Source organism: Saccoglossus kowalevskii, chromosome 21 (genome assembly GCF_978046115.1).
Source record: "Saccoglossus kowalevskii chromosome 21, keSacKowa6.1, whole genome shotgun sequence".
NCBI lineage: Eukaryota > Metazoa > Hemichordata > Enteropneusta > Harrimaniidae > Saccoglossus > Saccoglossus kowalevskii.
The window spans coordinates 808,692-822,504 of record NC_140661.1 but is presented as its reverse complement, the minus strand read 5'-3'; the positions used below and the strand labels follow the sequence as shown (position 1 = coordinate 822,504).

The 13,813-nt window shown below is 37.7% G+C and overlaps 1 protein-coding gene across 1 annotated transcript; it reads right to left on the bottom strand.

Moving 5' to 3' along the window:
* Positions 1-2,656: 2,656 nt before the first annotated feature.
* On the bottom strand, positions 2,657-7,944 carry LOC146729505 (uncharacterized). The gene is made up of 2 exons (XM_085494964.1): positions 7,810-7,944; positions 2,657-3,846 (listed from the first exon to the last, which is right to left on the bottom strand). Exon 2 carries the CDS (start codon positions 3,832-3,834, stop codon positions 3,202-3,204), a length of 633 nt encoding a protein of 210 aa, XP_085351090.1. The 5' UTR covers positions 3,835-3,846; positions 7,810-7,944; the 3' UTR covers positions 2,657-3,201.
* Positions 7,945-13,813: the final 5,869 nt, after the last annotated feature.

The window sequence follows — 13,813 nt, the reverse complement described above, 5'->3', positions numbered from 1 at the left end:
CTGAAACGTATTACGATAGTATGGCCGAAGGTTGATAACACAGATGAACAGACTCCAATGGATATTGTTATGTTTATTTTGACGACGTTGTTCTAACAATTAGCGTCGTGTATACATCATGTTTTTATAATCATGGTAGAAGTGTTTGGGTCAATATAAAATTTGTATCGAAAATATAATATACCAAAATAAACCTTATGTTTATTTTCAATTCTCGTTTAACGTAGTGTGTAAACTAAGAGGATCGTAGGTGGCGCTATTAGCAGCCGTTAACATGATCACATTCAAGTTGTGATAGTTTAACCATGTCAATTTATACAAATGACCATCTCCACAGTTATTGCCGGTATATTCATCTTACTAATTATTTATGAATACAAGAAAATAATATGATTGCCAATTTAATACTAACTATGAGGTGCTTGGCTGAATATGGATATACACGAAGTATATATATATGGTTATCTGTATATAGAAATTCAATTCTAATCTTCGTGATTTTCTGTTAGAAATGCTAGTGTTTGTCAACAAAGGTGTAGATTTTTAAATATTAAGTTGTTATCTCCACCAAGAAGATTATGTTTTCGATCATACGTTGGTTTGTAGTTGTGTTAAGCTGTTAGCAGGTTACTATAGTTTACAGTTGCGATTATACATTAAGTGTAAACTGATTTGATGAGAATTAAAAAATGTCACTACTACAAATGTTTATGTATATAATTAACAATTCTAGGTTTGATTTTTGAATTGTTGAAATGTATAGTGAAATGGATCAGTATTGTCGTGATGGCTATTGATATTATGTAAATCAAATAATTAGTCAATTCAGAAATTGTTTTCCATTAAAGAGTTGTGAGTTTGCGAACAGTTTTGGTTTCTCTATTTGTTTGTTTTCAGCGACGTTTTCACACGCGCAAAATCCTGTGATTTTTATCGTTTTTAATTTCTTCTGTCGTACTTTTTTCACATTTGAAAACCGTTTTCCCCAGAGTTCCCAAACTGAGTAAGCTGGTTTAGGCAGTCTGATTGGTCGTATTGGCTATTATTGGCTTACGGGCTACTAAATCCATGAATTCGTAGAAAAGAGCTTGAATTGTCTAAAATTCTTCTCCTCGAAAATCTATCGCCAAATTCATAGAACAAATATATGACGATGGTTGTCTTTGTCGTCAATGATTTCTACGTGTCAAGGTTTTAGAAACGTGGTTTTACCAATACGCACAGCAAGCATAATTAGCATTAACTCATGATTCAGATTGCGTGTTGCAAATATTGTTAAGAGAAATGACACCGAGGTTGAATTCTTTGTACTGAGCATAAAAAGCGTAGCCATCTCACTTCCTGCTTTTACTTTGTTGTCGTTAGTACTTACATTTCATTTATATTTCTAATTTTGTGTAACTCTATGACAACCTTGACACAATATCACACTAATTGGTTTTGATCTCAACACTCTTTGCTAGTCCGCTACATTGATTATTAGGGATGTGCCATTATACCTTTAGGGTTGCTACGCTTGAATCTAATCCCCTAGTATATCCTACCCACTCATTGGTAATAGTAAGTGCAAAAAAAAAAAAAAAAACAAGAAAAAAAAAAAAACGTTTTCCCAGGAAGTAAATGCGACGACAACGTTGTGTCGTGTGATCGCACGTCTTAATATGAAGTGTTACACAAATTGTTTTGTTTTCCGTATAAATCACTCACGTGATGGAAATGTGAAATAAGTGGGCATTTTGATACCGCAGTTGTACATTTGTTTTAGCAATCAAAATCAATTATACACAATGTTTCCTTATGGAAAACCAGTATAGAGGTAATAAGCTAGTAAATTAATGTAAATACATATCATTGTACGTGTTAAATATTTAGGTAAGTAGGTTGGAATAAATACTCGTTATGGCTGTGATTTTGACATTTCGAATATCATCCTTCACATTAATTATTGTTCGTATTTCCTCTGCGAATACATAAATAGAGATGAAATATTTGATTAATCGTCTTACATATCTGTGACGTAATACATGTAACATTTTTCCTGTAAGTCTTTTTTTAAGCAGAGTAAACGCTTGTTTAACGTCAAAATTACGTATGAATCTCAGAAAAAAATATTATTCAATGGCGAACTTGAATGAGGGCGCGACTACCTTATATTCAATGTTTTTTTAATTCCCTGGTAACACATGTTTCCCATCTAATGAATGAAATCTTATTGAGGTTACTTTTATTTCATTTTACATAACATAATACACTCTTGTACACGTGTTTGGCAACACAAATTTTCCCAATCAGCGCATTTAATATATGGGAAACGAAATTTTAATTGAAAAGAATCAAATATGAACAATTTAAATTACATTAAATGAAAATGTTCGTTTCCCTACAGACAATGCGCCGCGTTTCAGGCATGTTGGTGGGTATAATTTTACTGAAATATCACCTAAATGCCAGCCACTGTATGTGACAACACATTCTGAGACTGTCATGTGCTTAGGGATCTAACATTTTATCGGGATACGGGAATGTCACATGTCCACCAAACTGTTGGATGATATTTTACAGATTCGGTTCTGAGAGACCGGGGTGGGCGCCATATCCATCATTTCTACTATATATATGTATGATGTAAACTATATTGATGTGAATCACGCCAATATAAAGCCTTTATTGTCTATTTATTTCTAATCGTAATCGTGTACAATAAACACAATTCATAAAGAGATTATATCCTAGAACGCGTGGGATTTAGAGTAACGTGATAGTTGCCACATAAACTCTACTGTTTGCTTTTATACTAGTTCGTATAGGCCTACTATATTGAAACAGGTAAATTAAATTGTAGAATGTCGTAGTCGGTGACCGCTGCGTCATACACGAACCAGCTTTTATATGACGCAATCCGACTCTATGTCAGTTGTCCCCTGTATATCCACAAAATAAATACAGCAAAATGATATGAAAAACTATTCTTGTCTTTTGAAATTTGTTATATGAGATTATGATGAAATACACCCATCTTCCGTTTGGATTAGATCACTAAGTGTAAACGCCGTTTAGACAGGCTCGATCATTTATATTAATAATAAAGTAAATATCAAATGAATATTGCACATGTTACTACAAACTCAGTGTAAATTGTACATATTTTCTAATTAATACCATCGGTAACAGTTACAGATTGGGAGATTAGATGTTAATTCCTCAAATGTTAACACTGTAATAGAGCCACTGGAGAACATACGTCATCTTGTCAATTTTATGGTTAACATTACCATGGAAACGATAAGATTCTTGTATGTCGTTGTCACGATGTTTTGAGAAGTCACTGAATTTGTAATAATTGGATTTTGTTCGCCGGTTAGTTAGGTAAGGCATACTGGTTGCCGTGGTATTATCACGTATGTTTTGATGGCGAGTAGCTGTATTTCCAAGTTCACCACTCTTGTTTCTGGATGAATGTACTGGCAATTCTGGCAACTCTGGCGTATATTGCGACACTTTATCCTCCAGCCTCCTTCCGGCGTTGAAGAAGATCCAATCACGTGGGATGGGTCGTTTCATATGGAGCACACATTTGTTGCTTTGTAACTCAGGTGGGGTCGGTGATCGGTCTCTTCTAAGTTTTCTCACGACGTAATTGGACACGATACGTCTTCTGTGGCTTGAATTGCTCCTTGGTAACGATACTATCTGTCTAGGAAACACGGCGTTGTTCTTAGGTGGTCTTAGAGTTGTAGATTTATCTAATATTGGTGTTTTCTGGTCTCTGTCTATTGTTAAGTCACGTAAGAGACGCTGGTCTAAAGTCACTTCAAAGTTCACCAGACTGTCCATAGCTTACCTATTCTGCAACATACAAACAAAACATATAATGTTAACGCTCGTTAGCAAATGCTTTATCTCTCGTGCATTAACTCGAATTGAAACACAGCATTTGTCAAACGAACATTTCGATGGTAAATCACGTAACACATTTTAAACGGTTTGACGTGGTTTTACTGTTTTTAAGGGATGGTTAATGTATGAGTTGTGTCAACGAACAATGACGTACACGAATTAATGGATCAACCAATCAATAAATAAATTAATGACAAATGCATGTCGTTTTGTTGAAAACAAGGATCCCAAATATTCGTATTGCTCTGCTGATGTCATTCCTTCTCCCGGTCCCTTCAGTTATTTGGATATTACACCTATTTCTCAGATCATGGCAAGTTTGCAGCAACAACGTGACGTGGTACGAAGGCCCTTTTATTACTCACTGTAAGAATTCGATTGGCTAAGATAGTCATAGCACCGACAACGGCAGATATTTTTTAGAATCTTTCTTTCGTTTGTGTAGACTGTAACTCATCGCGAAAGAAATGGTAAAACTGTCGCATACGACTTATGTACCACTTCCGTGTCACTGAGAATGTTCTAGAACCGTACTGTGTCTGGGTGGAATATTCTAGATTTTGTTTAGAAACTGGTTGAATAGGTAATAGAACACTGTAGGAGGCAATAGAAGGTCATGGAACATTCTAGAAATTGGTAGTAAGTTCCAGACTCATTATGTATGCTGATGTAATGGTCTATTTATAGACAGTGTGGGTATATATAGGGGACTTGTTCAGCACTGAGTTCAGATCGGAGACCTCGTTGAATTGTATTGGAATTTAAGTATCTAGTTATTGGAGTAGTGGAGTTTTACCGCGTTATTGTACTTGATGTTTGCTGAGTATAATAATACCAGTACCAGTTGAAACCTCATCTGTTGGCTCCGTGTTCGTATTTTATCATCGCCGCCAGGGAAGTCTTTCTGTTACTGTTGCAATTTTGGTATTTGAACCATCACACCTGTACTTTACCAATTACGGTAATATTACGTTGCGTGTGACAAAAACTAATCATATTTACACACATCTGTGACACTAAAACATCGTTAGACGCCAATAACCCCATTTATGTAATTAAATCACCGGTCTACTTGCAATTGGAAATGTGAATAGTGGTTATTAGAATGACAACTGACATTGGCAGTGCAATTTAGATACAAATTGGAACATTAACTAATAATGACTGTAATGCTGAAAAGTGTTTTACGATGACGTCATAACATTCAATGAACCGTCGCGCCCTGTTAAGATGTAAGTGGCAACACTAAGTGGTTTTTTCAAAGCACGTGACACATTATGTTAAGAAAGCGAGCGTGTTGTTTGAAAAGACTAAGTCAGTTAAACGCTTTCAGAGTCCATCACTGATTCATACAGAAAATTGTAGAAAATAGCTACACATCGCACGCCCCCAAAACGCATGACGATTCGTATCATCTGGATTACGCATAGCTTCTCTGCGATTTACGGTCCGTATATCTTAAGTGTAGCTTGTACCCCCCCCCCCCAATACATTTTGCTGGATCCGCCACTGACGCCCTCGTCATCTAAATACATTTTGTATCGCAATTCCTTTTATTAATGTTGTGGTTCATGTCGACCTCTGACCAATATGGTCGTATTTTAGTGGGCATTGCATCGTTTGAAGTATTGTTACCAACATAAATATCTATCTAATAAATTACAATACAATTTACGATTCACACAATGCAAATTTTTTAATTCTAGGAACGGATCATTTATACGCAATTGTCCGTTCTACTCACATCGATGTACGATGTAATACATGAATGAGTGACATGACCAATCCTAGTTGACAGCTGACAGATTTTTTTTAGGTGGAACCTTCGATGCCATGGCAACGCATACACTCATAGAACAACATAGAACAACAAAACTGCTTTTAAAAGCCAGGGTGTATAATAATTAAATATTCTATTACATGTATTAGACTTACTAATCACATTGCTATTATTAGCATAATTATTAACATTCGCATTATTTATTGCTTATTGACAATATCTTAAATATTATTGGTATAATGTATTAACGTTAATTATCATACTATGACTAAATTTAGCATTAATATCGGCTTGAATAAATATATTAGTTTGTTTCACATCGTAGCTTATTTACAATAATCATCAACTTCATTTTCGGAAGGAAATTATTACGCGTAAAAAATGAATTGTTTGATCATCTAACATGCGCGTCTCGTTTCCTCTGCGTTCATTTTTGAAATATAGCATGTGAAAGCTTACACGAATAAATTAAAAATATTTTTTTTCCTTTCATGCTATGTTTTAAAACACGATACATGACATAGATTATAATATGCCACCGTATTTTGAAATGTGTATTGAGAACTAAGAACACAATGTTTAAAAGATGTGTAGTATATAAAGTGTTTTCGCTTACTATATAATGCAATATAATAATGATAACACGATAACGCGTGAGTTGTGGAACAGTGTTCCATTAGTTACTTGTATACGTATACTACAAACATAGTTACGTAGCACCTTGTATCCTAGGTTACTGAAACTGCACACATCTCTATAATGATACACTGTACAGCAAAATAGAGTTCAAATTACAAATCTATGGAAATTATGGAAATGAGTTGAATTGTTGAGCTAAGGATAACACAGGGCCACACGCTAATAATTGGTGAGAAGAAAGAGCAAAAGCTAATATTTAAACACAGTTTGTAGTATACGCTCCCGGTATATGTTTACACCAAGACTGACATAGTATTTCAAACTAGGACAAGTTCCAATCCCAGGGCAAATTATCTTCCGACTACATTATTATCAAACCACCTGTGCATGTATAGTTTTGTTCTAATAACTACCTGTAGATGTACAATATGATTTCAATAACTACCTTTGGGTGTATAATACAGTCCAAATAACTACCTATGTGTGTTCACTATAGTTCCAATGACTACTTGTACATTGACAATATGCTCCCACTAACTATACCTGTAGATGTACAATATGATTTCAATAACTACTTGTGGGTGTACAATACAGACCCAATAACTACCTATGTGTGTTCACTCTAGTTCCAATGACTACTTGTAGATTGACAATATGCTCCCACTAACTACCTGTAGATGTACAATATGATTTCAATAACTCCTTGTGGGTGTACAATACAGACCCAATAACTACCTATGTGTGTACAGTATAGTTCCAATAACTACTTGTGTGTGCAGGATGCTGTACATTCAATTTTCACGGTACGTGTATTCAAAGATGGCGCCGCTAGTTAATATTCCACCACTCTATGTATATAACTCTGTGCACATACGACACACTGACTAATAGCGGATATTGTACACAGTGATGAAGAGAACGCAATTATTCAATTAGAGCTTCTACTGATATCTAATCGATTTCACTTTCGAACAAGAACATAGGCAATACACGTCAAATAAATCGAGCTATCACGTAGAAAATAAACAACCAGGAATGAAATTATTTATAAGATTCAAAAACACATCTCCGACGTATGGTTTAAATTTTGTTATAAGTAATTCTCGGTTGTCAAATAAAAAGATATATAATTTTCCTCAATGACATGCACAGTTTCTTGTTTAATGGTTGATATACACCCTTTGAAAGGCTACTGATAAATTTTCTCTGTTTTCGTAACTATACATGTTTGATTAGGATGTCAGCATTGTCGCACGATTACCCATAGTGTCATAACATCCTCTTATTCTGCAACCTTGGTGTATTTCTCAAAACGGCGTGTGACATTCACTTAGAATTACCATAAGTACACTGGGTAATCTGACAAACGGAAGCACTATTTTACAAAATGGTATTAGTTATCTGTCAATTGAAATGTGTTAGTTAAAATCCACGTAATTGGAGGTGAAACAACAAATCGATACCCTAAATATAGTATTCAACACAGATCTCACCTGTTGCTTGGAGCAGCATAACAATCTTCAATAGCGTTGTACAATGAACTTGTAATGTTTTGAAACGCCGAAATAGCGAGTGATCGCGCTGACTTCCACAACTTGAAACTGCGATGAAAATACAAAATAAACGCGGCACATCCGACAAACGAATAGAATCAATATCACGTGACCACTTTGGTTTACGAGTTGTCAAGGCAACTGTTAAGATATCAGATTCTTTATTATTCTGTAAATTGACGATACAAATACCGGTGATATATTATACTTAAAGCTCGTTGTGTGTGTACGTGTGCACAGGTCATGCACGTATCCATGTCTAGCTTTAGTATCGGAACAACACTGACTATATAAAGCAGCTGAATGGTGTACTGAAACGAACACTTAAAAACAGAATTTACACAGGACACATTTTCAAGTGGACCAAAATGTCAACTACGAATAAATACCTCATGATCATGACAGCCAATCAAATTCGCGTATTACAGGTAGACATATCCGTGTGTCGACCTGCTGCCATATTCGTATGTCGGGTACCTTATTCCTGAATTTACTTGATTTACGCCAATAACTTGTGAAGCGAACACGATAAGCGTCAATATTCATGAACTAGTTAGTTTGCCAGGTTTGCCTCGGTTGACAATAGATCGCTAAAACTGTATGTCCACCTCTGTCAGGGTGAACATTTGTATTATTATACCGAATAAATCCTAAAACAGTAGCACTCAATCATGACAATCTTCCAGGTCATCCTCGTAGAGCTGAATGCATGAATGAACTCAAATATACAAGTTGAAAGAGTTCAAGAGCAGTGATTGAATTCTACCGCCTTTTTACTTTTATGGTGGTGTTATACTGATGGATTAAAAAAATAGTATTGTTTCAAAAATACGAGTATACATGTATTCCTATTCTCAATCATCGAAAATCTGAGTCGAGTCTTACCTAAATGTACTGATGTATCTGTAAACTTTGTTTCTGCATATAATGATCGAACTAGGGTGGCTACGCTCAGGACAGTCATGATGATCACGCAAATAACCTCGATAAACCGACAGGCGGTGATTAGCAAAAAGAGACAATCTAACCAGCTTTTAATAAGACAAAATCAACAGAGCATGTAATTTAAAACAGGGATTTGGATGAAATGCAATCAATTACCAATACAACACGTAGATTGAAGTCAATTAACCGGCGAAAAGGGCGCAAATAACGCTATCGAACGGTTTCACTCCATGTGTTATTATTATATGCCAGATAAGTTCGTAAACAAAAATGATTTATTTTCAATTTAATTTTAATGATAACATTTTTACTAATGTGTAGTCGAATGATATTATTTGGCGTCAATATTAATTTACGCCAAGCGTAAGACATAACATCTCGTCATGGGACAAAAGACCAAGCAGAAATCATGTACACTGGAATATTTGGGGAACATTGGTGTCAAATAGAAGTATAGTTAAAAGCAGCAATGGTCGGCTTCCATCCTCACATTCTTTGAACCAGAATGTTATGAATATTTCAATGTTTGCTTGGGACACATCAACAAACACAGCACAATAACTACAAGAACATATGGATATACAAGAATTTAAAATGGTTGTTATGTCTCAATAATGTAATTTTTTAATATTAAATATTGTTATATTCTTCAAAACTACTGTTTTTAGCTGGCACACGTCCACTTTCTACACTATAATGGTTTTCTTGTTTCGTTACCCAAAATCACTATATAATAAATGTTAAATTTATGTCTTGTTGTGGTATTAAATAATTTGTAATTTAAATTGCCCCCAAAGGTGAGAAGCAAAACCCATATATATATACATTGATGAGGTCATATGACCACTAAATTTCGAAGTATGCTGTAAAGTTCCGGGCTACTCTTAACTTCATAACAAGAAGAAAAACAACTTTAAAGCATGGTTGTTGTAGATATTGCCATGATTGCTATGGTATTTTTTTAAAGCAAAAGAGAATATTCAAGTACATGTACAAACATAATATGGAAAGAATCAATTCATTTAAGACATATATTTATTTAAATAGACCACCCCAAAGGTAAAAAATCGAAAATCTTTTCCACCAACTTTGATTAGGGGGGGCGGTACTTTTTCATAAATTGTTTAAATTGGAATTTTATTTACGAAAATACAAGTTTGTAATGTTCGCATGTAACATCATTCTTCAGGATTACCTCATCTATCTGGCCTGGTGAAGTTGTGCACCAAAAGTGAAGTAAAATTATGTGAGTTTCTGGAGAAAAGACAATTTTAAAATCCCACTCTTAACTTAATTATAAACTTTGAAACATAATGGTGTGAAAGCCAGTTGTACTCCTAGACACTGGTGTGAAAGCCAGCTGTATTCCTAGACACTGGTGTGAAAGCCAGTTGTATTCCTAGACACTGGTGTGAAAGTCAGCTGTATTCCTAGACACTGGTATGAAAGCCAGCTGTATTCCTAGACACTGGTGTGAAAGCCAGTTGTATTCCTAGACACTGGTGTGAAAGTCAGCTGTATTCCTAGACACTGGTATGAAAGCCAGTTGTATTCCTAGACACTGGTGTGAAAGCCAGTTGAATTCCTAGACACTGGTGTGAAAGCCAGTTGTATTCCTAGACACTGGTGTGAAAGTCAGCTGGATTCCTAGACACTGGTGTGAAAGTCAGCTGTATTCCTAGACACTGGTGTGAAAGTCAGCTGTATTCCTAGACACTGGTGTGAAGCTAGTTGTATTCCTAGACACTGGTGTGAAAGCCAGCGGTATTCCTAGACACTGGTGTGAAAGCCAGCTGTATTCCTAGACACTGGTGTGAAAGTCAGCTGTATTCCTAGACACTGGTGTAAAAGTCAGCTGTATTCCTAGACACTGGTGTGAAAGCCAGCTGTATTCCTAGACACTGTTGTGAAAGCCAGTTGGATTCCTAGACACTGGTGTGAAAGTCAGCTGTATTCCTAGACACTGGTGTGAAAGCCAGCTGTATTCCTAGACACTGGTGTGAAAGCCAGCGGTATTCCTAGACACTGGTGTGAAAGCCAGCTGTATTCCTAGACACTGGTGTGAAAGTCAGCTGTATTCCTAGACACTGGTGTAAAAGTCAGCTGTATTCCTAGACACTGGTGTGAAAGCCAGCTGTATTCCTAGACACTGTTGTGAAAGCCAGTTGGATTCCTAGACACTGGTGTGAAAGCCAGCTGTATTCCTAGACACTGGTGTGAAAGCCAGCTGTATTCCTAGACAGTGGTGTGAAAGCCAGCTGTATTCCTAGACAGTGGTGTGAAAGCCAGCTGTATTCCTAGACACGGGTGTGAAAGCCAGCTGTATTCCTAGACACTGGTGTGAAAGTCAGCTGTATTCCTAGACACTGGTGTGAAAGTCAGCTGTATTCCTAGACACTGGTGTGAAAGTCAGCTGTATTCCTAGACACTGGTGTGAAAGTCAGCTGTATTCCTAGACACTGGTGTGAATGTCAGTTGTATTCCGAGACACTGGTGTGAAAGCCAGCTGTATTCCTAGACACTGGTGTGAAAGCCAGTTGTATTCCTAGACACTGGTGTGAAAGCCAGTTGTATTCCTAGACACTGGTGTGAAAGCCAGCTGTATTCCTAGACACTGGTGTGAAAGTCAGTTGTATTCCTAGACACTGGTGTGAAAGTCAGCTGTATTCCTAGACACTGGTGTGAAAGTCAGTTGTATTCCTAGATACTGGTGTGAAAGCCAGCTGTATTCCTAGACACTGGTGTGAAAGCCAGTTGTATTCCTAGACACTGGTGTGAAAGCCAGTTGTATTCCTAGACACTGGTGTGAAAGTCAGCTGTATTCCTAGACACTGGTGTGAAAGTCAGTTGTATTCCTAGACACTGGTGTGAAAGCCAGCTGTATTCCAAGACACTGGTGTGAAAGCCAGTTGTATTCCTAGACACTGGTGTGAAAGCCAGTTGTATTCCTAGACACTGGTGTGAAAGTCAGCCGTATTCCTAGACACTGGTATGAAAGCCAGTTGTATTCCTAGACACTGGTGTGAAAGCCAGTTGTATTCCTAGACACTGGTGTGAAAGCCAGTTGTATTCCTAGACACTGGTGTGAAAGTCAGCTGTATTCCGAGACACTGGTGTGAAAGTCAGCTGTATTCCTAGACACTGGTGTGAAAGCCAGTTGTATTCCTAGACACTGGTATGAAAGCCAGCTGTATTCCTAGACACTGGTGTGAAAGCCAGTTGTATTCCTAGACACTGGTATGAAAGCCAGTTGTACTCCTAGACACTGGTGTGAAAGTCAGCTGTATTCCTAGACACTGGTTTGAAAGCCAGTTGTATTCCTAGACACTGGTGTGAAAGTCAGCTGTATTCCTAGACACTGGTATGAGAGCCAGCTGTATTCCTAGACACTGGTGTGAAAGCCAGCTGTTTTCCTAGACAGTGGTGTGAAAGCCAGCTGTATTCCTAGACACGGGTGTGAAAGCCAGCTGTATTCCTAGACACTGGTGTGAAAGGCAGCTGTATTCCTAGACACTGGTGTGAAAGTCAGCTGTATTCCTAGACACTGGTGTGAAAGTCAGCTGTATTCCTAGACACTGGTGCGAAAGTCAGCTGTATTCCTAGACACTGGTGTGAATGTCAGTTGTATTCCGAGACACTGGTGTGAAAGCCAGCTGTATTCCTAGACACTGGTGTGAAAGCCAGTTGTATTCCTAGACACTGGTGTGAAAGCCAGTTGTATTCCTAGACACTGGTGTGAAAGCCAGCTGTATTCCTAGACACTGGTGTGAAAGTCAGTTGTATTCCTAGACACTGGTGTGAAAGTCAGCTGTATTCCTAGACACTGGTGTGAAAGTCAGTTGTATTCCTAGATACTGGTGTGAAAGTCAGCTGTATTCCTAGACACTGGTGTGAAAGTCAGTTGTATTCCTAGACACTGGTGTGAAAGCCAGCTGTATTCCAAGACACTGGTGTGAAAGCCAGTTGTATTCCTAGACACTGGTGTGAAAGCCAGTTGTATTCCTAGACACTGGTGTGAAAGTCAGCCGTATTCCTAGACACTGGTATGAAGGCCAGTTGTATTCCTAGACACTGGTGTGAAAGCCAGTTGTATTCCTAGACACTGGTGTGAAAGCCAGTTGTATTCCTAGACACTGGTGTGAAAGTCAGCTGTATTCCGAGACACTGGTGTGAAAGTCAGCTGTATTCCTAGACACTGGTGTGAAAGCCAGTTGTATTCCTAGACACTGGTGTGAAAGCCAGCTGTATTCCTAGACACTGGTGTGAAAGCCAGTTGTATTCCTAGACACTGGTATGAAAGCCAGTTGTACTCCTAGACACTGGTGTGAAAGTCAGCTGTATTCCTAGACACTGGTTTGAAAGCCAGTTGTATTCCTAGACACTGGTGTGAAAGTCAGCTGTATTCCTAGACACTGGTATGAGAGCCAGCTGTATTCCTAGACACTGGTGTGAAAGTCAGCTGTATTCCTAGACACTGGTGTGAAAGCCAGTTGTGTTCCTAGACACTGGTTTGAAAGGCAGCTGTATTCCTAGACACTGGTGTGAAAGCCAGTTATATTTTTAGACACTGGTGTGAAACCCAGTTGTATTCCTGGGCCCTGATGTGAAAGCCAGTTGTATTGCTGGACACGGGTGTGAAAACCAGTTGTATTCCTGGACACAGGCGTGAAAGCCAGTTGTATTCCTAGACACTGGTGTGTAAACCAGTTGTATTCCTAGACACTGATGTGAAAGCCAGTTGTATTCCTAGACACTGGTGTGAAAGCCAGTTGTATTCCTAGACACTGATGTGAAAGCCAGTTGTATTCCTAGACACTTATGTGAAAGCCAGTTGCATTACTAGACACTAGTGTGAAAGCCAGTTGTATTCCTAGACACTGGTGTGAAAGCCAGTTGTATTCCTAGACACTGGTGTAAAACCCAGTTGTATTGATGAGCACTAGTGTGAAACCCCTAGTTGTACTGCTGGACACTGGTGTGAAACCCAGTTGTATTGCTG

Coding starts and splice junctions, on each gene's coding strand:
- LOC146729505 (XM_085494964.1), bottom strand. CDS start 3,834: ATGGACAGTCTGGTGAACTTTGAAGTGACTTTAGACCAGCGTCTCTTA.